General features: G+C 42.3%; 1 protein-coding gene across 7 annotated transcripts in view; it reads right to left on the reverse strand.

Annotated features, from left to right (window-relative positions):
• myo9aa (myosin IXAa) overlaps positions 1-25,681 on the reverse strand; it is a 251,246-nt gene that overhangs the window by 123,526 nt on the left and 102,039 nt on the right. For 5 of the 7 annotated variants that reach the window (XM_038784179.1, XM_038784180.1, XM_038784177.1 and 2 more), the window contains exons 3-10: positions 25,566-25,628; positions 21,793-21,892; positions 18,894-18,950; positions 13,653-13,753; positions 10,448-10,574; positions 9,525-9,614; positions 3,884-4,000; positions 2,781-2,915 (exon numbers count right to left, since the gene is read on the reverse strand). In XM_038784179.1, coding sequence (XP_038640107.1) covers positions 2,781-2,915; positions 3,884-4,000; positions 9,525-9,614; positions 10,448-10,574; positions 13,653-13,753; positions 18,894-18,950; positions 21,793-21,892; positions 25,566-25,628 — 790 coding nt within the window. The remainder of the gene's footprint in view (positions 1-2,780; positions 2,916-3,883; positions 4,001-9,524; positions 9,615-10,447; positions 10,575-13,652; positions 13,754-18,893; positions 18,951-21,792; positions 21,893-25,565; positions 25,629-25,681) is intronic. The other 2 variants (XM_038784181.1, XM_038784176.1) reach the window with 1 other exon arrangement.

Raw genomic sequence — 25,681 nt, forward strand, 5'->3', positions numbered from 1 at the left:
CGGCCTTGAATGAATTCAATGACTCAGCCTCCACTGTTTTCTGGGGAAGAAAATTCCACAGACCATACCCCATCACAGAAAAAAATTCCCCTCGTCTCCATCTTAAAACAGTGATCTCTTATTCTTAAACCATGTCATAAAGTGTGGGTGGCACGGTAGCACAGTGGTTAGCACTTTTGCTTCACAACACCAGGATCTACGTTCCCGGCTTGGGTCACTATCTGTGCGGAATCTGCACGTTCTCCCAGTGTCTGCGTGGGTTTCCTCCCAAAAGTCCCGAAAGACGGTCTGTTAAGTGAATTGGGCATTCTGAATTTTCCCTCTGTGCACCCGAATTTGGTGATGAGGAGATTTTCACAGTAACTTCATTGGATTGGATTGGATTTGTTTATTGTCACGTGTACCGAGGTACAGTGAAAGGTATTTTTCTGCGAGCAGCTCAAACAGATCATTTAGTACATGAAAAAAGAAAAAAAGAAAAAGAAAATACATAATAGGGCAACAAAAGGTCCACAATATTAATGTAAGCCTACTTGTGACAATAATAAAGATTGTTATTCTAGTTTCTCCCACAAGTGGAAACATCCTCCCAGTATATACCCTATCAAGTCCCCTCAGGATCGTAAGTGTGTCAATAAGATCACCTCTTATTCTTCTAAACACCAATGGGTATAAACTCAACCTGCTCAACCATTCTTCAGAAGATGAGCCCTCATCCCAAAAATGAATTGAGTGAACCTTCTCTGCACTGCTTCCAAAGCAATTATATCTTTTTGTCAAATAAGGAGACCAAAACGGAGCACAGTATTCCAGATGTAGTGTCACCAAGATCCTGTAGAGATGCATTAAAACTCGCCAGCTCTTACATTCCATTCCTCTGAAATAAATGTCAGCAGTCTATTTGCCTTCTTAATCACTTGTACCTGCATTCCAATTCTTTGCGATTTATGCATCCTTCTAGATCCTCTGTACCACCCAGTTTTGCAATTGCTCCCCATTTAAATAGCATGCTGTTTTTCTCTTCCTCCTGCCCAAGAGGACAAGTTCACATTTTCCCCACATTATAATATATTAATTATATTTGTTATATTCAGCCATACATTGTCAGCATCGATCTATTTTAATAATAATCTCTATTAGTGTCACAAGCAGGCCTACATTAACACTGCAATGAGGTTACTGTGAAAATTCCCTCGTCGCCACACTCCGGCCTCTGTTCGGGTACACAGAGGGAGAATTCAGAATGTCTAATTCACCCAACAGCACGTCTTTCGGGACTTGTGGGAGGAAACCGGAGCACCCGGAGGAAGCCCACGCAGACACGGGGGAGAACGTGCAGACTCCGCACAGACAGTGACCCAAGCCGGGAATCGAACCCAGAACCATGGCGTTGTGAAGCAACAGTGCTAGCCACTGTGCTACTGCGCCGCCCATCTTCCAAGTGAAGTGCAGCACAGGCAAGATACAAAATAAAGCTTCCTCTGCACTATTGCACTAAGACACATTCTGAACTGGTTAGAAGAGAGAGGAGTTTTTTTTAGAAAGTAAAGTACTAGAGATATTAATTTAGGTAAAGGATGTCTAATTGGTAGGCTGATGGGATACATTTAAAAATCCTGAGGGAAATAGCAGTGGCCATATAAACGATGTTTCAGAGTTCTGTCTGAGTATTTAAGAGTGGATATATGCCGAACAATGGCAATTGTAGTCGCATATTCAAAAAGGGAGGCACAGCTAATTCATGTAATTACAGGTAAGTGAATTAATTGATTGGTGAATTTTATTAGGGAATCTCTATTAAAGATAAAATGACTAAATATCTAGTTGAAGAGAAGATAATTTGACAAGTCAACAGACATTTGAAAAGAGAAAACTGTGCTTGATGCATTTGTTCGAGTACTTTAGGGAGATGACAGAAATGGAGCATGGAGGAAGGCAGTGCATGTAGTGTATGTGGACTCAGAAGATTCCATACAGGTGACAGATACAAAGATCAAGATAAATGGCATTGGGTAAAGGTAAATAATTAAATTGAAAATTGTTAGAACAGAATTAAGGTAGCTCCGAGTGGTTGTAAACATTGTCTTGTAAGGTTCTGCTTGGGTCTGCTTCTATACACTGCATACATCAAAGATTTGCATATGGGGTTGGACGGAATGGTGACTAAATTGGGAGAGGATACTAAAATAGGAGGCATAATAAATAACCAGAAGAGAAGGAAGCTGCAAGATAAGGGAATGGGCAAGATGGCAGATGGAATTCAATATCAGCAAATGTGAAATGATGCATTTTGGTTAAAAAAAAAGAAATAATAATTATAAAGAACAGCGACAAATTTGTGGGTTCCAAAGCACAGCACCTACAATGGATGAAGTTATAAAAAAACACGAATGAAATACTAAATATTATGGCAAGTTGAAAGCAGGGTGGGAGAGAAAGAAAGCAGGGCGCGGAGGGAAAAAAATTAAGAACAAGAGTTGCATTTTTGTAGCATCTTTCAGATGTCCCAAAGCATTTTACTTGTGAACTGTGGTCATGGTTATCAGTGTAGTGGGGAAAAAAAGAGGACGGCAAAATGGGTCAGGGTAAATTGCCGAAGACCATTCTAATAGTTGTTGCTTCCTCACCAATTCTTCGCACAGCATGCAATAATACCACTTAAGTGCAAAGAATAGAGTCAACCTATTTATAATTTAAGATAAACTCCTGTCGCATTACTATATAATGACTGTCCCCTTTGGAAGATAACACACGGAACCAAGAACTTTTTTTTTTTTAACCTGCTCCATTTTGAAGATGTGTTGATTGAAGTAGTGCTGAAGCCGCTCATTTGCAAAGTTGATACAGAACTGTTCGAAGCTGTTGTTCTCATAGTCCTCAAAGCCAAAGATATCAAGTACACCGATGGAGAGAATCTACAAATGGAAGAATCATATATTATTGCAAAGTTGCTGGTCTTTGCACTTTTCAAATGGTCTATGGATAAAAGGACGACACAAAATATTGTGACACCAATCGATTAGGAAGATTCAGGTCTCATTCCCTGGTTTGAGTTATCAGCTCGCCTCCATCAACTCATGAGAGAGACTGTACTGAGCGCACTTGGGTTTGAGGATGGAAAAGGTCAGTCAAGTTACCATTCCTGCTTACAAACCAGTGAGCCCTCTCCGCAAGAATAACTTAGCTTGTCCCACTCTCCCTTCCTTTCCCCATTGCCTTACATATCTTTCTCTCAGGTCCAATTCCAATTTAAAAGGTATCATTAAATCTGCCTTCACCACCTTTTCACGCAGCACATTCCAGGTTTTAAGTACTCACTGTGCAAAAACCACCCAAGCTCCCAAGTGGCCTCTGGTTTGTCATTCTCTGCCAAAGGGAACAGTTTTTCCCCATCTACTCTTGGTCAAGCCCCTCGTAATTTTGAACACACACTTATCAAATCTCCTCTCAACTTACCTGTCCCCCAAGGAGAACAGCCTCAGCTTCTCAAAATCTATCCAAGTAGAGTCCCACACCTCCTATTTTGAGGGTTGGTGTTCAAGAATGCTATTCATACAACACAGTATTCTATTGTTGTATGCTGTTGATACAACCATGCAATATGATAAAGGTTCTGTGACAGAGTTCCTTGCATGGTGACCTCAACAGTGCTCAGCACTACGCTACAAGAGAAAACAAACATTCCAAACTATCCTGAGGCATACACTTATTACTGGTGATACCCACGAGGCCAAGCTAACAGAGAATGTGTAGAGTGAGGCAAACACATTGAAAAAGTTAATTTTTGCTATGGCCTTGCAATTTACATACACGAATCTCAGTGTTGATCTGGTCAAACTGTTCGTTGAGGAATGGTCTGTCAAATTTGTTTCATCTGGCTCACCTTCTTGTGTTCCTCCAGGTCCCGGTTGTTGAGAAGTGCGTGATTGATTCGGAAAACTATCCAGTCAAACAGGGCACTGTACAGTGACTTTGCCATCGAGTCACGTACAGTTACCGCCTACAACATAAGCAAATTAACAATTATCGATGGGCAAAATTCTTAAAACATGGTAGCCCTTGAAAATACCATGAATAGTTCCTAAATCAGCTTATTTTAAAATTCTTGAATGTATCTACCATCGGAGAGCTTACCGTGTGACCTGGAATAGGTCCCTGCAGCCAGAATGCTTGTACAGCAGCTTATTCACAGTTCATGATTTTTGCTGTTAGCATAGTTCATTAAAGGGCAGCACGGTGGTGCAGTGGTTAGCACTGCTGCCTCACGGCGCCAAGGACCCGGATTCGATCCCGGTCACTATCCGTGTGGAGTTTGCACATTCTCCCCGTGTCTGTGTGGGTTTCACCACGACAACCCAAAGATGTGCAGAGTAGGTGGATTGGCCACCTAACCTGCACATCTTTGGGTTGTAGGGGTGAGACCCACGTAGACACGGGGAGAATGTGCAAACACCACGCGAACGGTGACCCGGGGTCGGGATCGAACCCGGGTCCTCGGCGCCGTGAGGCAGCAGTGCTAACCACTGCACCACTGTGTCACCCTGTCGTTATTATTTTTGATCCATGGATATTTAATGGACATTTACCTTTAAGTCGAGTAGAGGAAGTGTCCTCCCACACCACCAGCCTGTCATGAAGTGTCCTCTTGAAGTCTAAGATTATCCTTCTCACAGTTCACAAAACTTCCAAGTCAGAGCAGGCCTTGCTTATGAAGTCAAACAGACTGTACGCCGTCAAATCTCAAACACCTCACAGAGGAGCCAGAAATACGTGATAGCAGGGTCTGTATAATGCAATCCAGCCATATGCATTCCTTTCCTGCTGCTGCATTGACAGGAAGGAACAGTGCCATTTTCCCCCAGCTGTTCTCCATCTGACAGGCTTAGTATATCCCAGCTTGGAACTGACTAATATTTCCATACAAACCATGAAAAAATACAGCCTGCTTAGTCAAAACTTGTGTTTCTAATATTTCCACCTTTTTCATCAATACTATGGTCTCATTTGATTGAGCACGTTCTAACTGCTTCAAAACTGATTCATGCAATCTGCAGGAAGCTGGAATCCGGAAGACACAGGACTAAGATTTCATCAATCACCAAAGAACAGAGCATTGAGAAGGGGAAAGTATATGTAAAGGCCAGCAGTAATTGAGATCACCCATTTAAGATGAGGCAAAAGTGGGACTTCCTGAGACGGAATGGAGGTAGAAGTCACGCGTTGGGTGGCTCCTACTCGAGGCTCTGGTTTTTGGGGTTTAATGCCCAGTTCCAGGGGCAGTTTTGGGATAAACTAGTGCAGGAAGACATAAGGAAGAAGGGGAATGTCAAAAACCCAGAAAAAAGCCGCTGGGAAGAAGGGGGGGGGGGGGGGGGGGGGGGGGGGGGAGAACAAAAGTTCGCCTTGGAGTGAGCGGGAGGCCCGGCAGAGGAAAGGTGGTGGAGGCTGGGACGTGTTGGGGCCACGCATCTCACAGTGGAGATTTTGACCGAGGTGATGGCTGGACATTCGAGAGCCAAACACATGGAGGAGATGCGCAAGGAGATGGAGGCAGCGCTGAAGGAGTTGGTGGGAGGCAATGTTGCTCAGGATAGTGAGCTGGAGAAGCTGAGTTGGTTGAACATTACCGGTGAAGATGTGCATTGTTGAGTTGCCGATCTATAAGTTCTATAAAAGCACTGGAGTGCAATATTCTGCAATTGAGTACGTACACCTTGGGAATAGTGGGCCAAGCGGACGAACATTTAGGGACAGCAATCATTGCATCAGAAGGCTTAGGTTGGTTATGGATCGTTTCTTGTCCCTTTCCAGAGGAAGATTAATTCACGGGTGGAAAGCCACCTTGAACAAAATAAATTGGGAGTCCAGATTGGCAAGGCAAATGGAAACCGAATAATGGGCTGCCTTTAAAAAAAAGAGATGGTTCAAGCAGACAAGGTATTGTCCCATGAAGGGGAAAGCAAATCCGGAACTTCCTGAATGACAAGGAAAATAGAAATTAAGAAAAAAAAGTGCGTTCATGACATATGTCAAATGGGTAACACAACTGAAAACCAGGCTGAATGCAGAAGGCTCAAAGAGAAAGTGAAAAAGCAAATAAAAGAAGCAAAGAGAAAGAATGAGAAGAGACCGACAGCCAACGGAAGAGGGAATCCCAAAGTGTTGTGTTGGCATATAAAAATAAACGGGTTGTAAAAGGAGAAGTAGGACCAATTAGGGGCCAAAAAGTGGATTTACGCATGGAGACAGGGGCAAAGCGGAGATGTTAAATCGGTCTTTACCAAGGAAGAAGATACTATGCATGTCAAGGTAAAAGAGGAGATAGCGCAGATGCCTGAAGGGTTTAAAATTGAAGCAGTGGAGGTAGTGGTTCTGTATTTAAAGTTGATAAGACACCAGAACCGGATGAGATGCCACCAAGGATACTGAGGAGCTGAGAGTAGAAACTGCAGAATTACTGGCCATAACTTTCTAGTCTCCTTTAGACACAGGGTGCTGGCGGACCAGAGAATTGCAAATAATACAACACTCTTCTTCAAAAAAGGTGTAAAGATAAGCTCAACAACTATTGGCCAGTCAGTTCAACCTCAGTTGCTTGTAGCTTCTGGAAATAATAATTTGGGAAAATACTAATAGTCACTTGAGAAAACACAGCGTAATAAAGGAAAGCCAACACAGATGTGTTAAGAAAAAATCTTGTTGAACTAATTTGAGTCTTTTTGATGAGGTAACAAGAGGGTGCAGTTAATGTGGGGTACATGGACTCGCAAAAGGCATGACAGACTTATGTTCAAACTTAGAGCTCTGGAATAAAAGGGACAATAGCAACATGGATACAAAATTGGCCAAGTGACAAGAAACCGAGATGGTTCTCAGACTGGAAGAATGTTTATAGCAGAGTTCCCCAGGGATTGATGGTTGGACCACTGCTTTTCCTGATATATATTAATGACCTAGACCTGAAGTGCACAGGGTGCAATTTCAACGTTTGCAGAAGGTACAAAATTTGGAACCACTGTGAGCTGAGGGGAAGATAATGGAGAACTTCAAAAGGACAGAGTTTGGTGAATGGGAGGACAGATGGCGCATCCAAATTAATACACAGAAGTGGGGAGTGATTTATTTCGGTAGAAAAAAAGACAGACAATATAAAATAAAGGGTACAATTCTAAAGAGGGTGCAAGAGCAGCAGGATCTGGTTGTATATGTGCATAAATCATTGAAGGTGGCAGGACAGGTTGTGAGAGTGGTTATAATAAAGCATCCAAGGCTTTATTAATAGAGGCAGTGTCCAAAGAATAGAAGTTATGTTATAGTTCTATAAAACACTGGTTCAGCCTTAGCTGGAGTACTGCATCTAGTTGTTGGCACCATACTTTAGTAAAGATGTTAAGGCACTAGAGAGTTCAGAAAATATTAATCAGAATGGTTCGAGGAACTAGGAACTTCACTTACGTAAAAAGATTGGACAAGTTGAGACTGTTTTGCTTGTAGAGAGGAGAATTCATAGAGGGGTTTTGTATTTGGATGGGAATCACTGTTATGACCCCTGGACTTAAGACTGTCATGTTTTAAACTGTCTCCTTTAATTCAACATAAAATGGAGTAGCTTGGAGAGAGGGTTATGGCCAGATGCTAAATCACCTGAGAGACAAATTCATGTGACCTGGTTGCTAGGGAGGCAGAAACTCAATGGAGAGAGGAGGTGGCACCTGGTCATGCTGCACACAGACTCACAGGACTTAAGTCAGTCAGACATAGATTTGGGAAAGATAGCCGAAAACTGGTGTTGCTGTGCCAAGCAGAAGAAAAAGATTGTTTTTGGGCGAACCATCAAGCAGACCCAAGGTGAGGGCAGATTCCCTCTTCGAAGAGCTGAGGTTTGTGGAGAGTTAAAGACGAAAGAATCGCCAGAGGGTGCCTTGCCAATGGAAGTTCATTTGATTATGATCAGAAGATCAAGGGATAGGATTGTCTTTTAAAATGGATACTGGAAGATTTACCCTGGAAGGGCAAGGAGAAGTGATCTTGCTGAAGCCGGGAGGCTTGGGACTTGACATTCTTTTTTTATAAATATTTTGTATTGGCATGTTCGATTTTCTGTATAGTTGCATTTCGTGTTCGTTATTGTACATGTCTATTTACATTTTGTCATCAGCTGTCTCGGTGCGCTATGCTCCTCCCCCTCTCCCCAGATACCCTCCCTGTTTGTTCGGGGTGTGCCCCCCCCACCCCTCGCTTCCACTCTCCCCCTTCTATCCTTTGTGTTTTCTGCCGTGTCAGCCTGGTGAATGTGTGTGTGCGTGCGTGCGTGCGTGCGTGCGTGCGTTTGGGGGATTTTCTTCCTTTCTGGTAATCGTTGGCCTCGAACAAGTCTTGGAACAGGCCGACAAATTGTCCCCACGCTTTAAGGAAGCCTTCCTCCAACCTTCAGATAGTGTATTTGATCTTCTCCAAGTGGAGAAATTCCGCCAGGTCAGCCAGCCGGTCTGCAGCTGTGGGTGGTGCTGCCAATCGCCAGCCGAGCAGGATTCTCCTGCGTGCGATTAGGGAAGCGAAAGTTAGGGTGTCGGCCCCCTTCCCCATGGCTGCTCCGAAGATTGCCACTTTTGGGCACGGTTCCACCCTCACAACCTTGGACATTGCCTCAGGGTAGGGTGTCCTGAACCCAACAAGTTTGGGACAGGCCCAGAATATGAGGGCGTGTTTGGCCAGGCCTCTCTGGAACCGTTCACATTTGTCCTCCAACTCCGGGAAGAACCTGTTCCTTTGGTTGGGACTTTAGATTCATGACTACATCTCTGCTGAGAATGTGGTGTAGTAATGTGTGAATGTGGCGTGGAGATTACGATTGTGCTTAGTAGCTCATTGGAATTAGCTTTTCTGTAGTTGTGTATTAATTGCCGACTAGTTTCCTACTATGTAATGTTTAGTTGACATTGATTTTATTTGTTACAGTGAAAGTCTCAAAACATGAAATCTTGCCGTGTGATTCTTTGCGTCAGGGAAACTCGTATCTCTTTTTTAAAAGATTGTCAGTGTCTATAGGGATTGTAACACTGCATTCACACAGTTCCCTCATTGGGAACTTTGCTATCTTTGGCTAAGCAATCTGAACTCAACTTTGGAGAAAATATTGAGAGAGCAAATTTCCTTTGACTCTTGTTAGTCTGCACGCTGAAATTTTGGGTTTCATAACCATATATGAGGTAAACTGGAGAACTACGGAGTCAGAATATAAACAATTCCCCCCTTGTTAATCGTTTCAATTGAAATTAAATACACACAGATACAGGGCACTGATTGGATCGTTACGTTCAACAGGCACGTACAAAGAGACACTTATGGATTCAAGGGTAGAGCAGAGTCAAGAGATATATACCTGTAATGTTTCACTCTGAATAAATCTATCCCAAAGTTGGCTCTGGATTCTTCCTTCACCAACAATAGGCCATCTGTCGTACAACACCATTACAGAATAGGTAACATGTTGCATCCCGTCAATGCACAGCATTTTATATTACCTCAGATAGTCTATAGGGCAGAATAAGTCTCTCGCCGACCGTCACAGTCTTCCTGGTAGTCAGTGCTTCAAACAGTGTCTCTTCTTTAACCTAATTAAAGAGCAGTGCATTTCAAAGTGAGTGGTGTTACAGGGACTTTAATGTTAATCATACTTGGGTATTATTATAGCTTTGAGTCCTTAACTCAAATTTCTGTAGTTTTATCATGGCTCAGGACATATTCAGTAAATTCAGGTTTCTTTTCTCCAAATTACAACAGAGTTAAAACTTGTCTATCAATAATTAGCCAAAAACAGTTGCACTGTAATCACTACATTATGAAAATCATTTAGCTTACATTAACTCTTAATCCCTGCACAAAGCAATTTTCTTCCTGGGGCATGAGATAAACAGGCATGTAGCACAGAATAGTATCATATCTGCACTCCTCTATTTCTGGCCTCTTGCCCATCCCCAGTTTTATTGGCTCCACAATCGGCAGCCATTTTTACAGCTGCTACGGCCCCAAAGTTCCGGAAGTCCCTCCTGAAGCCTCTCCAATTCCCTTTCCTCCTCTCGACGTTTCTTAAAACATACCTCTAACCACACTTTTGGTCATCTATCCCAATATCTTGATGTAAAATAATGTCCGATTATGCTCCTGTGAAGTACGTTGGACCATTTTACCAAGTTAAAGGTGCTACATAAATATAGAGGGCTGCTAATTCTTTTTCAATCCTGCCATGAATTAGGATTTGAAATTTAAGAGGGGAGAAAGTAATCCACAGAATATTAAGTTTTGGATTCTTCCAAACCAGGAATTAGGATGGTACCAACAGGACTAAATTACCTCGAAGTTCCATTCAAAGAAAGGATTCATTTTTATTGAGGAATTAAAGTGATTATGATGCAGCACTGAGTTAATAAATGAATAATTTCACTACCTCCAGAAGCTCCGAGACAATGGGCAACACCTCAGGATTGCAGATGTCAACGGAGTCATCTCGATAGGTCTTCTTTTTGTATTTTATATTCCCAAGGTGTAAAATCGCAGACAGAAGAGAAAATATCCTGGAATCAGAACAAATTAAAAAGATTTTCATTGCATCTAAGACTCTTCTTATAGAAATTTCAAATTCACTCCAGTAGAGTGTATATATATTTCTGAGAGAAGAAAGTGCATCTCATGATTGGGCAAATTATTGAAAACATTAAATTCAACGGTTGAGAAAATTCCCATTCATTTTCATGGTGACTGCCCAATTGTACCTAAAGATACCCTTTAGGTAAAAAAAATTCTTAACCCAGCCTAACTAACAGGAGCCTTTTCATGAACTAGACAGGAAAGCTTTCAGTCACCATTTCAGAAAATACACGAGTTACTATGCACTCTTCATCCATCAATTGCTTAATATAACTTAATGAATAACGGATGCAGCATTAATAAACCTCTCAAACACATCTTGAGATTGGCGCAGTGGTTGGCACTGCTGCCTCACGGCGTCGAGGACCCGGATTCAATCCCGACCCCGGGTCACTGTCTGTGGGTTTCACTCCCACAACCCAAAGATGTGCAGGTGGATTGGCCACGTTAAATTGCCCCTTAATTGGAAAAAAATAATAGGGTACTCCAAATTTATTTTCAAAAACACATCTGGAGAGTTAGCTTGAGCTTCACTGGGGTAAATAGCGTTTCCTCAGACTTTATTTTTCTCATGTTTGCACACCAACTAAAATTCTGTTTGTACGCCAGAGGTAGTGGTGCCAATTTGATCAGTTACATTTTAAAAAAATAAATTTAGAGTATCCAATTTTCTTTTCCAATTAAGGGGCAATTTAGCGTGGACAATCCGCCTACCCTGCACATCTTTGGGTTGTGGGGGCGAAACCCACGCAGACATGAGGAGAATGTGCAAACTCCACACGGACAATGACCCAGAGCCGGGATCGAACCTGGGGCCTCGGCGCCATGATGCAGCAGTGCTAACCACTGCACCACCGTGCTGCCCTAATCAATTAAAAATTGCCATTATTTAGGTCAAAACTAAATTTAAAATAAGTTGAAAATATCTTCAATTCGTAGTCCACTTGTAAATTTACCAATGTTATATGCACAATGATAGAGATTGAAGGGCTCCATTGTTTACTTCAAGAAAGGAAAGGATAGATGGCATAGAATTCTTTAGCGCCTGGTGTCAGATATTTCAGACTACTTCTCAAAAAGCACCATATGTTTTAAATCCATTACATATTCGCCCCAAGTCAGCATGAAATGTTCGAAAACAGACCAAAATAATTTGCACACATGCAACGTAAACAAAACCTGCTTTTATTTCTGTGACCCATCGCGACCTAGCCAGTATCTTCAACATACTACCAAAATAGATTCAATACCGACCGTCAACTGCAGTATCATATCTGCAACATGTCAAAGCCACAACTTCCCTTTGCCTATATATAAGTTCCATTGTCAATGGGAGTAGAACGGTAATATACTCTTTTCTGCTCATGATTCTTTGCAGACTTTGAGACAACGTATCTGGCGCACCAAGCTTGAAAACCGAATCCCGACAACTAGCAGTCAGCGTGCTAAAAAAGGACACAATTCATCCAAGTTGCTCCAAAGTTCATATATATGCTTTGTTTCCACATTACTCCATCTCCTTCGCTCCTGCAGCAAGGATTCAAATTGCGTTCCTCCTCCCCACCCCTCCCCTTCTAAAGACAAAAACATAGTTAATTCACAAATTCATCATCCGGGTGATAACCCATTGTAGAAAAAACTCAATTAGATTCTACCCATTTCAGAGGAACAAAACACTGGGCAGGTCCAACAATGCCCAAAGCACTGGCTCTTTCCTAAAATAACGGGGGTGATCCGGGCACACGGTTAAATAGCAAGAAAGGCCAAAATCGTGATTCGCACCAGGCGTGAATCAGCTCGCTATCTAACCGGCCAGCTCCCGATAGCAAGTTTCAGATCACGGCCAAATATGGTGAGCATATCATTAACCCTCATTTGCATTTATTTTCATCTCATTAACGAGATTGAAGTTGAATGCAACAGCCCCCTGGGAATTAACTGGCTCCCCAGCAAGAAATCACGCGGGCGTGTACTCATTTAGTCATTTCCATTTTCGGGCCACACAGCTCAAGGGCACCGGAGCTGTGACCCAATGCTTTTGGGGGGGGGGAGGGAACACCCATCAGCAGGGTCGGCAGTCCCCCGAGGCCAGGGAGGGTGGGTGAGGGGCTTTTTGTCTGTGAGGCCTTCAAGCCATCTTCAAATATTGTGCACATCCATAGCAGGGGGAAACTACAGCTGCTGTCTGTCTGTCCTACCAAAAACTCGCAGGACAGAGCCCTACTCTTGGTTCGATGCTGAAGATCATTTTAATTCCCTGTGACTGGATTCAGTCTCCAGCTTCACAGCTATTGCTAATGAGGAATTGGCATTGTTAGCTGTGAGAGAAATTCACCGCTGCAGATCGTGTTTGCTGTTTGCTCCTGCTGGTGGCTGCGGATGCCTAGAGGCTGCTGTTTCCTTCCTTTTCTGCAGCCGGAAATAAGGGCAATTTCTCCTGGAACACCGGGTAGAGGGACGTATGGGTCCAGAGGCAATCTGGTTTGAGGCAGGACAATGCTGCAGGACCTGGTGCACGACACTGATCCAAATGGGCCACCTGATGTGATTCTCTTGCTGGCAGCCCTCCTGTACTTCACTAGCGTTGCACCACGTCACTGGCTAAGAATGCCAGCAGGTTACTGGAATCATCAGGGTTCAGGCTAATTGTGTTTTCAAGCAACATCACACATGTGCATGTCTCAACAAGAGTCAATGGATAATCAGGATCAAAAATCATGACAGATCTTTTTCCACTCCAAAACACCATGGTTTAATGTACTGTCCTAATTGAGGCAAACTTTCTGCATCCAGGCTGAGAGCTTAGTTGAGCACAGGCTAAGGATAGATCCTGGGACTAGGAGTGATCATATAGAGAGGCAGCTTTCTACAAACAAAGGACTCCAGTCAAAACCACAACATTACATCATGTCTAATAATTTGATGCATAAATTCGATAATAATTCAGAATAACTTTGTCTCTGCATTAAACATCCATTCAGTATAGTCCGGGTATCTCATCTCACCTTTTCCGAGTCATAGGCAGGAACCCAACCATCTCCATCGCCAGCTGTAAGCGCTCAAAGTCATGTTTCAGATCCTCCCCCTCCACAGAAAAACTATCCTGCTAAAAGGAAAACAATTGTTAGGAAGAAATTGTTTACACAACCTCATCATTGATTTTCATCCATCCTTCCCCCAAACACTGGCTCTTTCCTGGAGTAGTGCGTCAAAGACATTTGTCATCCTCTTTTGCAAGTGCCTATTCGTCAGATGGGGATCTCAACAATGAGCCGAACAGGCAGTTTGGCTGCAGAGACTATTACAGCCAAGTCCTCGCCCAACATCCATAGTTACAGCTCCCAGGAGATTAACTGGATGACGATCAGAAGTGAAAAGTTTATTAACTGAGGAAATAGACAAGAGAAATCCTAAGTGAGGAAAGATCTTTCATCTAAGATACTTCACAGATGAAGGTATGCTCCCCAATTATGGCAGAAGCCAAGCAACTTTCAAAGAGTGCTAAAATTACAGTACTCTTTCCCCAGCAGGCTATCACTCTTAAAGATCACATCCAGAGGACAAAAAAAAAAAGTCCGGTAGGTTTTGGAAGAGCCATATCCTTCCAGTTCAATCTTACGACACTGTCTACAGCCTACCTCAACTAACCCCACTCATAATTGTTCATTCTTGCAATTAGCCGTACTATTCTTCTCCAGCCGACAAACCTTGGTGGTATCGTTTTCTTTATATTGAAGAAAATGAATTTGCATTTGTACAGCCCCTTTCATGACCTTGGGACATGTCAAATGGTTTCACGATTAAGTATCTTTGAAGTGCAGTCACTGTTGTAGGCAAACGAGATAGCCAATTTGGGCACAGCAAGGTCCCGCATTCATTAACAAGATATATGATCAATTCATCCCTCTTAATGAAGTGAATTAAAGGATGAATTATGGCCAAGAAAACTCCCCTGCTTCTATGTGGATAATGCTTTACGGTCTTTATGGGACACCTGGGGGATGGAACCTCAGATTAATATCTCATCGAAAATAGGGCTCCTTCAACAGCACAGCACCCTCCTACCCAACCATTCCCACACACACACACACACACACACACACACACACACACACAAAAGATTTGGAGTACTTACTCAATCCAGAGCGAGGAAATACTGAGCAAAGCCGTGGGTTTGAAAAGTTAATAAATATTTACCAGACATGTAGCACAAGGAGGAACAATCTTTCATTTTAGGGATCAAAGCCAGGGGGTCAAGGTGAATACGAGACTAGATGGCTTGACAAAATTGACATTACAGAATCACAGATTTTTTTTGCCATTTGGCCCATTGTGTCAGCACCAGCTCTCCAAATGATCATCGTGACTTTGCACTATTCTCCTGTCTTTTCCCTGTACCCCTGCACATAGTTTCCATTCAGATAACGATCTAATGCACTTTGGAACCTCTTGACGACACTTCCAGGCAAGTGTATTCCAGACCCGAGCCATTCGTTGCGTAACATCACATCACATTCACTTCTTTTGTTTTGAGGTAAAAGTAAAGATTAGTGGAAGGGCAAAGAGGTTTGGCTTAAACTTTGTGACTTATTTTCAGTGGTTATTAAAAGTTCAGAAATACCTGCAACAAGAGACATCAGTGAAAATAAATCAGTTTCGGATTTAAATTAGGCGCAGTCTTGTACTAGTTTTCAGTGGCTATCTATAGTAGCTGTAGGGTTGCCCTCTACACAACTTCCTTCAATGTGGTGGCAAGGAGGAACCCGAGGTAGGCAAGGATAATTCTGGGGTAACCCCAAAAAACAAACTGGACTAGTAAACCAGAGACCCAGAGTAATGCTCTGGGGTTCCAGGTTCAAACCCCACCAATGCAGGTGATGACATATGAATTCAACAAAAATCTGGAATTAAAAGTCTAATTGTCAATTGTCGCAAAAACCCATCTGGTTCACTTGTCTTTTAGGGAAGGAAATCGTCCATACCCGGCCTGGCCTACATGCGACTCCAGACACACAGCAGCGTGGCTGACTCTTAACTGCCCCCTCAACGGTATTTAGGGATTGTCAATAAACGCTGGCCCGGCATGCCCATGATCCATGAACGAATAAAAAAAAATCTATCTAATTTCTTCAGCTCTGAAGAGGAGCCACGTAGATTGTAAATGCTAACGCTGTTTCTCTCTCTCTACACATCCTGCCAAACCTTCTGGGTTTTTCCAGTATTTACTATTTTTATTTCAGATTTCCAGCAGCCGCAATATTTTCCTCTTGATCCACAAAAAAACACCCTGATTCAACACATCAGGCAATAATGCTGCCTCACTTCACTGGGGTATCAGCCAAGATTGTGTGCCCAAACCACAGAATTAATTAAATTTTAACAAGTGACCCAAGCTAACAAACTTTCTTCCTACACACACATATTTGAATAGAGTTGCCTACTTTGGCTATATTTATTGCTCTCTTTAATGCTCTACGTAAGTGCCCATGTTTAGCAACTTCTATCTTGTTAAATATCCTATGAGGATGTGGGAAACTGTTGATTCCACTTCCCTTACAATATTTAAATATAGGATACCGATATTTGGCCTCTAACAGATTGCAGCAATTTCTGAGTTTTAATATGGCACTCGTCAGACCTTTGTTTTAGTGGTCTTTAGATCCTATGACTGAATAGACAGTCTGTGGGAGTGACTAAAATACATACCTGTGATTAATTTGAAGAATATTTGTTTCCTGCTGAACCTGATTATTAAATCAAATGCATGTAGCAAGGGTACTAAATGCTGTTACTAACAAAACCCCAAGATATGTCCATGTATTATTGCTTCACCTCATTAATATTTAGTTTCTGTGTTTGGCCGCGCACACAGTGCAATGCAGCACATTCCTACCAACCACATGTAACTTGTTTGTCTTTTCTCTGTTCTACACCTCTGGTTTTTCTCCTAACAGCACTGATCTATCTCTTTGCTGAGGTTTTGTTCCACAGGATATGCCAGTAATCAATCCTCTGGCAAATCTCCAAAATGCCTATTACTCCTACATGGACATAGGTGGCACAGTGGTTAGCACTGCTGCCTCACAGCGCCAGGGACCCGGGTTCGATGCCCGGCTTGGGTCACTGTCTGCGGGGAGTCTGCATGTTCTCCCCGTGTCGGCGTGGGTTTCCTCCGGGTGTTCCGGTTTCCTCCCACAAGTCCCGAAAGGCGTGCCTATTAGTTGAACTGGACATTCTGAATTCTCCCTCCGTGTACCCGAACAGGCGCCGGAGTGTGGCGACTGGGGGATTTTCACAGTAATTTCATTGCAGTGTTAATGTAAGCCTACCCATGACATTAATAAAGATTATTATATTAAGTACTAGGTTGCAGGCTACTTGACCATAACGCAGCCAAATCAATCTTGGTTCCAACTGAATGATGCAGAGCAGAGATTAGGGATGATGGCTAAATTTCTTTCTCCTTCCTAATCTGAAGTTTTGTGGCCAAGTGTCACGTTCACTCTGCCAGTGTCCTGGCTGAGATAAGTGAACACAAAATTGATCAATGAAACTGGGACCACTATCTTGTGTGGCTCAATTAAGCAATGCTTTAAACCATGTAAGCCAGAAAAACTATTAGTTTGTTTTTAATAAAAAGCAAGCCAGGTTTGGGAAAAATATGAAGGCCACTGATGAACTGATCTGCACTCGTCATCAAATAAGTCGTCATTAGCAATGTTTCACAATCTATCCTGTATATTAACATATCAAGATAGCAGCAGTGTTAAGATCCTGGCTCAATTTAAGAGAGGAACAGACGTCTTATTAAAATGTGTAGCTCATGTCAGACACGCTGAGAGCTGACACACCAAACAATTCAATTGGAAACGGATCCACATGCCAAACATCAAATATCTAAAAAACAAAGTTAACAAGAGTCAAAAATTCATGCAGCAACTTGAAGGGTGGCAACAGGCAGAAAACAAACTTCAACTTTTGTTTGGTCATTTCTGTAATGAAATCAGTGAAACTGCTCAAGATCATGTGGTGAATCTTACAAATCATGAGAATAAAAGGAAACTTGGTATTGGGAAACAGCAATTTGATCCTTCCATGCAATCTGTCCTTTTATTGGCACTTCCACCCCGCCCCCCACAACCGCCTTTCCCACCTCACACCCAAAACCTTAAACTGCTGTTTATTAACCAGATCTATTATCTCTGGAGGAACTAACTTTTTTTAAAGTATTAACCGATCCACAATTATCTACTTTTACAGATGGTCTGCTGCACTAAATATTAATATTTAATAAAATAATTAAATTACATGCATTAGAATTCCCATTTTTATCTGGATCTACTTCAGTGTAATTTTAAGGCCAGTAAGATTCTTGATTTGTTTGAACTGTCCACGGTTGGAGAGAATTGCCTTTATGTGGAACAATTCAAAGAAGGATGATTAGAGATAAAAGTCGGGATTCAATGGTCCCCCAGCTGTGCGCTTCTTGGCAGCATGCCATTCCCTCGTGGCAGGATTCTCTCTTCCCACCGCTTGTCAATGGTATTTCCCAATGAAGCCATCCCATGCTGCCGGGAAACCCACGGGCGGGGTTCACTGCCAGCAGGAAAAGGGAATCCCAACGGCCAAAGAATTCTGGCCACAAATTCTAACGTTCATGCTCGTTCACTGAACTCCATCTTTGCCATATTAAAGTCCGTGTAAGTGAGCTATCTTGCATGAGACTTTCCTGTGCATAGAGGGGAATAAATTGACGTAGCATTGGTAACACCAACAGGGACACTGCAAAAATACGACGTTTGGAAACTATTACTTGAAATGACCAAATTTGATTCAAGAATGTTTACAACCACAAGGAAAGCAGAGTGCTCTCTGTACTGAGCTGATCCAAGTAGTCTCAGTGCTGTATTCTACTGCAGCCAGTCATGCAGACCATATCAACAGACTTCAACTGGTCATTTTACAGGCATCACAGTTACCAAATATGGTGAATCCAATGAGCAAATAGGAGATTAGGTAGTATATGAACTTAGAAAAATATGTTTATGAAGATATTTGAGCATTTAAGGTGTTTTTTCTAATTACATAATCCAGAGCGACTAATTTGAGTTGCTTTTGGTTGCATTAAAACCCCAATTGTTTCTGACAAACCAATAGCTTTTGATAATTATTCCTGTACTTTCCTTGTGGATGTGCAATGGTGAATTGGCACCTGGCCACTGGCCACATAAAACTGAAATACTAACCGGCTCCGAATCATAATAATAATCATCCCAAGTTTGTCTGAGTGGTTTCTTTGTCATCTGAGAAAGCAAGGTAAATGGTGTTAAGAAGCACATACATCGCAAACAAATTTCACAAGCAGGGTTCAGGATGCATATCAAGCAGTAAAACTTAAGGAAACCCTGTTCTGCTCTCAATGAGCATCTTCACCTAACAACACAGCATTTGTTTGAAATGCTGTTCTGAAAAAAATCTAAAATAATCTTCATGTCACGATTTCTCTGCACGACAAAGCATATCTAATTATTAATCAATAGCTCTTGCATGTTCAAACTACGTCATTAATTACAACTGTAACGGAAAATGTTTAAATCCAATTATAAACTTTATTATTATTAGTCACAAACTATTAACCATCTTCATCAATAATTGCATTCACCCATTTCGACTCCCCCTTGCGTTCCCCACCCCTAGCCTCCCCAATTAAATGTTTCTAAATCTCTGCACATGTCCTGCATCTTCAGGTGTAACTGTTAGCATTTTTCTTTCTAGCAGCAGATGAAATCAGAATATGTACTGGAATGCATCACAAGGTTATATCATATTACAATTAAAAAAAAAAATATCATGTAACAATTACTGGGGCAATTTTGGACATTTTGCGTGCCACCCAAATGCTTTGAAATAAATGATGGAAATCAAATTAAAACAGCATCTGTGAACACTCATTTCAGGTGTGTATCGTCCAAAAGATGCCAGCTACAACACCAGGTATATCTAAAACTGAGGTGTTAACCTGGTGGAGCTGCAACACAGGACTACTTGTGTGTTAAACAGCATAAGCATCAAGTGATAGACTGAGCTAAGCAATCCCACAACCAATGGATTGGATCTAAACTCTACAGTCCTGCCACATCCAGCCATGTATGGTGGTGGACAATGAAACAAACCACTGGAGGAGGAGGCTGCACAAATATCCCCATCCTCAATGATGGAGGAGCCCAAGGCATCTGTGCAAAAGATAAGGCTGAGGCATTTACAACAATCTTCAGCCAGAAGTGCTGAGTGGATTTCTGCCTCTTCCGGAGGTCCACAGCATCACAAATGTCCGTCTTCATCAATTTATTTCACTCCACGTGATATCAAGGAACAGCTGAAGGCACTAGATACTGCAAAGGCTGTGGGCCATGACAATATTTTCAGAAGTAGTACTGTCCAGAACTTGCTGCGCCCCGAGCCAAGGCTGTTCCAGTACAACTACAACACTGGCACCTACCTGGCAATGCGTACCGGCTGGAGAGCATGAAGCAGTGGTGAGCCACTGCTGCTGTGTACATATTATTGTAAATAAAGTTATTTTCTTTTTGACTCTATAAACCCACGCTGGATTCTTCGTCGTGCTCCTCACAAAACCCTGTCCCAGTAGACTGCAAGTATGGTCGACGGTTAAAGGCGTAGGAAGCGGAAGGGCTTGGGTGGGACTGCGAGGAGATGGGCTGGCTTCATAAGTGTGCAAAGGTTGCACTACAATCGTGTTGGATGGGCCTGTTAGACCAGCTGCTACACGCTTTGCATATGTTTTGTAAATACAGGTTCCAACATTATTAAGCATCCTTTTAGTACAGCAATAACTTGAATGGAACTTTTCCCCACCTTCACAACATTTATGGAGTAGCTGCCTGCTACCTCTGGCACAGACTCCAAGTGCCTCATTTGCTTTTTGCCTTGTCCCCCTTCTCCTTTTCTGAAGGCCAATCATTTGTTAAAGTACCTCAGGCGTCAGTTGCCACCCAATACCACATTAAAGTATCGAACCTTTACTGGCAATATCAGCAGTCTCCAAGAGCAAGTCTAACTCAATACCCGCACGCGTACTTTCCAGCAGAATGTGATCCACAGCAAAAAGTCCATCTGACCTTCCTACTCTAGCCTAAAAGTGTTAGGGCAAATGCAATTCTGTAATTGCTGCCCTGTTATAATTCATCCAACACACCACAGACAAAGCATAGAATCTAGATTTTCTGCTCTGTAGGTTTCAATTAGTCAGCCACATGTTGCCTTAATCAGTACGACTGAGGGAGGTTTCTGTACCTTGTTTCAAATTGCAATTGCCAGTGTTCTCAAAGAAGCTAAATCCAAATTAACTTCACCAAAGGAAGGAAATGAAAAGCCAAAAGATTAATCCACAGGCTCCCTTTCATTCCAAAGATTAATTCATCTATTTTTATACTTAGCTATGTAAAAATAATTATATTTCTAGCAGGATATTGACCCCAGTCAAAAAGTTGAAATTCATGTTATATGTTTCATTGGTTTAGAGTTCACCAATGTTCTGATAAGCTTGTTTTAAACTTCAGTCAAAAAGCCCTTTGGATGTTTCAACCTGGTCAGTAACAGCTTTACACCTGAATACTTCCATTGAACAGTTAAAATATGGCATATCCTTTCCCTGTTTGTCATCCAGCATTTTCTCTTTCGTGAAGAAACATATCCTCAAATGGTTAATGCTTAGAATATAGATGACTTTACTTTGTATGAATGTTAACCAGCAGAGGGGCTGGTTTAGCTCACTCAACTAAATCGTTGGCTTTTAAAGCAGACCAAGCAGGCCAGCAGCACGGTTCGATTCCCGTACCAGCCTCCGCGACTAGGGGATTTTCACAGTAACTTAATTGAAGCCTACTCGTGACAATAAGCAATTTTCATTTTTTCATTTCAGATGCCATTAATTTACTCAGATCCACATGAATGCTGTCAAACCCTCCTTATTCTTGCCAACTGCCACAACGTCATGGCATCAATCAATCCAAGACTGAAAACGCAGCTTCCTGTCTATGATTCCTGAATGTATTATGTTCAATTATTCACAAATAATACCTGCATGAAGTACTCTTTACGCTAAATCTAAATTTTGGAGCTAACCTGGTTCAGGTAATGGTATTCCTCAGGTTCTAGAAGGTGGAAACTTTTTTTTTCATCTTCATTGGCTCCTGCCAACAAGTAGTAGAAGACGTGATAGTTGCTGAAACACAAAGGTCACACCATACATTGTCACATTTACACTCCAGTGACTGCAACACAACAATGAAGATGTGGCAACTTCAGATCAGTTACACAAAAATTCCAGAAACCATTTGTACATTGCTAACGGCAAAAATGCCACCAACATGAATTAATTCAATTCGACTTTTCAAGTTGTCGGAGGTGGAAATGACTGAACCTGATTAAAACGGAGTCTGATTGTTACCAGCACCATCGATGGCACAGGCTCAACATTCAATTTTTGACTTCTCTATCTTGGCCCTCCAAGCTCAAATGACAGAGGGAGAATTTCTGCAGGTCTAATCAAGACATGCTACCATTGGTTCGACACAGATTTTTAATTCTAAGAAAAGTGCCACCCTTAGTTTGAGGTTTGGGAAGGGCTGATTCTCTGTTGGATTACGACCCGAATCCCCACAGAGAAAATGGTTAAAAGAAAGCAAAAGAACAACGGATTCCCAAAAATCTGAAGAACTAAGATTCTGTGAGGATCATAGAATGCCTATAGCACAGAAAGAGACCACTTGGCCCGTCAAGTTTCACCAGCCAAAAACGAGCCACCAGCCTAATCACACTTTCCATAATCTGCTCCGTAGGTCTGCAATTTACAGCATTACAGCATTTGAGGTGCATGTCCAGATGTTTGAAATCAGTTGAGGGTTCCTGCCTCTGCTACCCTTTCAAGTAGTGAGCTCCAGACCCACACAACCTTCTGTGTTGTTCCTCGTGTCTTAATAAAGCTCGCAGTCTCAAAGGTGGAGAAGATGCTTTATTGTGAATTTGTTCTCACTTCAGAGCTTAATTTACGGCTACCTCAAATGCTGCCTGCCTGTGTGTCTGTGTCCTGCTATGAGTTCTGCCTTCCGTGTAGTGTCTCCTCACTTCCTGTCCCTGTGTAAATATAGCTCTCCCGTGCTCCCTCTAGTGCTTGCTCAGTTGTATTGCATCTACTTAGATCTACAATCACCACACCTTCTGGGTGAAAAAATGTTTCATCTGGCCTTTAATCTTTCCAATCACTTTAAATCTATGCCCTCGTTACTGACCACTTTTTGCTAAGTACATGGGCCCTTCCCAGCCACTCTCACCAGACTGCACACAATTTTGTTAATCGCAATCAAATCTCTCTTCAGCCTCTTGTTCCATGGAGAACAACCCCAGCCTATCCATTCTTTCCTCATAGCTGCATTTTCCAGTCCTGGCTACATCCTCATAAATCTCCTCTCTCTATCCTCTCTAATACAATTAAATCCTTTCTCCAATAAGGTAACCAGAACTGCATACAACACTCAAGTTGTGACCCAGCGAGGGTTTATATAGTTCCAACATTATCTCCCTGTTCTTATATTCTATACCTTAGCTAATAAAGCAAGCAATTTCATATGCCTTCTTAACCAATTTATCGATCTGAACAGGTTACCTTCAGGGATCTGTGGACATTCACATCAAATTGCCTCACTTCCTCTATACATCTCAGTATTCTCCCATTCATTGTGTATTCCTTTGCCTGGTTTAGCCTCCCTAAATGCTTCTCCAGCTTGAATCCCATTTGCCACTTTTCCCTCCACCCGACAAGTTAATTGATATCATTTTTTTTTTTTTAAATTTTAAATTTAGATTACCCAATTATTTTTTCCAATTAAGGGGCAATTTTAGTGTGGCCAATCCACCTACTCTGCACATTTTTGGGTTGTGGGGGCGAAACCCACGCAGACACGGGGAGAATGTGCAAACTCCACACAGACAGTGACCCAGGGCCGGGATTCGAACCTGGGACCTCAGCGCCGTGAGGCGGTTGTGCTAACCACTAGGCCACCGTGCTGCCCTTAGTTAATTGATATCATAAGAAAAAGAACTAGGAGCAGGAATTGGCCACCTAGCCCCTCGAGCCTGCTCCACCATCCAGTAAGATCATGGCTGATCTTTTTGTGGACAGAGCTCCAATTACCCACCTGCTCATCATAACCCAAAACTGTCCACAGTACTGCAGGTGTGGCCTCACCAACCCCTCATACAGCTGCAACATAACCTCCCTGTTTCTAAACTCCATCCCTCTAGCAATGAAGGACGATATTCCATTTGCCTTCTTAATTACTTACTGCATCTGCAAACCAACTTTTTGCAATTCATGCACAAGGACACCCAGGCCCCTCTGCACAGCAGCATGTTGCAATTTTTTACCATTTAAATAATAGTCCATTTTGCTGTTTTTCCTACCAAAATGGATGACCTCACGTTTACCAACATTGCAGCCATCTGCCAGACTTAAACTACCTATATCCCTCTGCAGACTTTGTGTCCTCTGCACACTAGGTTCTACAACTCATCTCAGTGTCATCTGTGAACTTTGACATATTACAATTGATCTCCAACGCCAAATCATTTTCCTGCAGCCAACAGATATCCTCTTCATTATCAATCACACTCCCCGAGTTAAATCTAAATCGTTAACGTATATATGTAGCACATAAAGCAGGGGACGAGTACAGAGCTCTGGGGAACCCCACTGGAAACAGCAGCTTTCAGGTGCAAAAACACCTGTCAACCATTACCTTTTGTTTTCTGTCACTGGGCCAACTTTGATCCATTTTCCTATATCCCCCTGGATTCCATGGGCTTGTATTTATTTTAACCACTCTACCATGTGGGACCTTGACAAAAGGAATTCATAATTCTACAACATCCCTTCGGTTCAGACTATTAGAACATACAGTGCAGAAGGCGGCCATTCGGCCCATCGAGTCTGCACCGACCCCCACAAGCCCCCACTTCAAGCCTATTCCCATAACCCAATAACCTCTCCTAACCTTTTTGGACACTAAGGGCAATTTAGCATGGCCAATCCACCTAACCTGCACGTCTTTGGACTGTGGGAGGAAACCGGAGCACCCGGAGGAAACCCACGCAGGCATGGGAAAACGTGCAGACTCCGCACAGACAGTGACCCAGCGGGGAATCGAGCCTGGGACCCTGGCTCTGTGAAGCCACAGTGCTTTCGTGTTACCGTGCTTCCCAAAAAACATTTCAATAAGCAGTGACATTTTGGTAAACTGGAGCAGACAGATATTTTAGTCGTTGGACAACCTGCTGTCTGGACGGCTTTCTATTAAATGATGCATTTCTACTCTGTAATTTCACATCAGGATATAAATTGCCTTACACATAATAATGTGCACAGATAATTAAATATTAAATCGGTTACCACGCACCAATTTTGTTTTATAGAAAAAAAAACATGAAATACTACAGGTCCCAAAGACTATGGTTTAAACCCCTCTCTGTATTTAGGTCTGGTCTCTGGTGTCAAGCCTTTACATGTAAAATTTGCTACGTTTCAATGCACAGAAAAATTAATGAAATAGTAATTTCAATATATTCCCCAGTGTCTTGCCAGCTTCATTACTACGTTAATAATAGCAATCCTTTTTAGAACCAATGATGATTTAGAATAATCTATCAAAGTTCCTTCCACTCCTGAAAAAGTTTAATGGATTGCTCCAAGACAAAACCATACACTGGCTTTATGCTCAACTATTTCGCATGCCGTTCCTTTGAATGCCTGTGTCAGGGAGGATGAGCCCCATTTTCTGTACTGTATCTGGAGATATTCACGCCATGCCAAATTGGCTCATGTAAGTTTACACACATCTTACCGTTCATTATGCTCCTGGTAGACCAGCCTCGACTTCTCCAGCAGGTACTTTTCAACATAAGCTCTACAAAAGCAAAATGATATCACTAGTTAGATCAGGAAAACCTTCATAAATAT

This window comes from Scyliorhinus canicula, chromosome 24, assembly GCF_902713615.1.
Source record: "Scyliorhinus canicula chromosome 24, sScyCan1.1, whole genome shotgun sequence".
Classification (NCBI taxonomy): domain Eukaryota; kingdom Metazoa; phylum Chordata; class Chondrichthyes; order Carcharhiniformes; family Scyliorhinidae; genus Scyliorhinus; species Scyliorhinus canicula.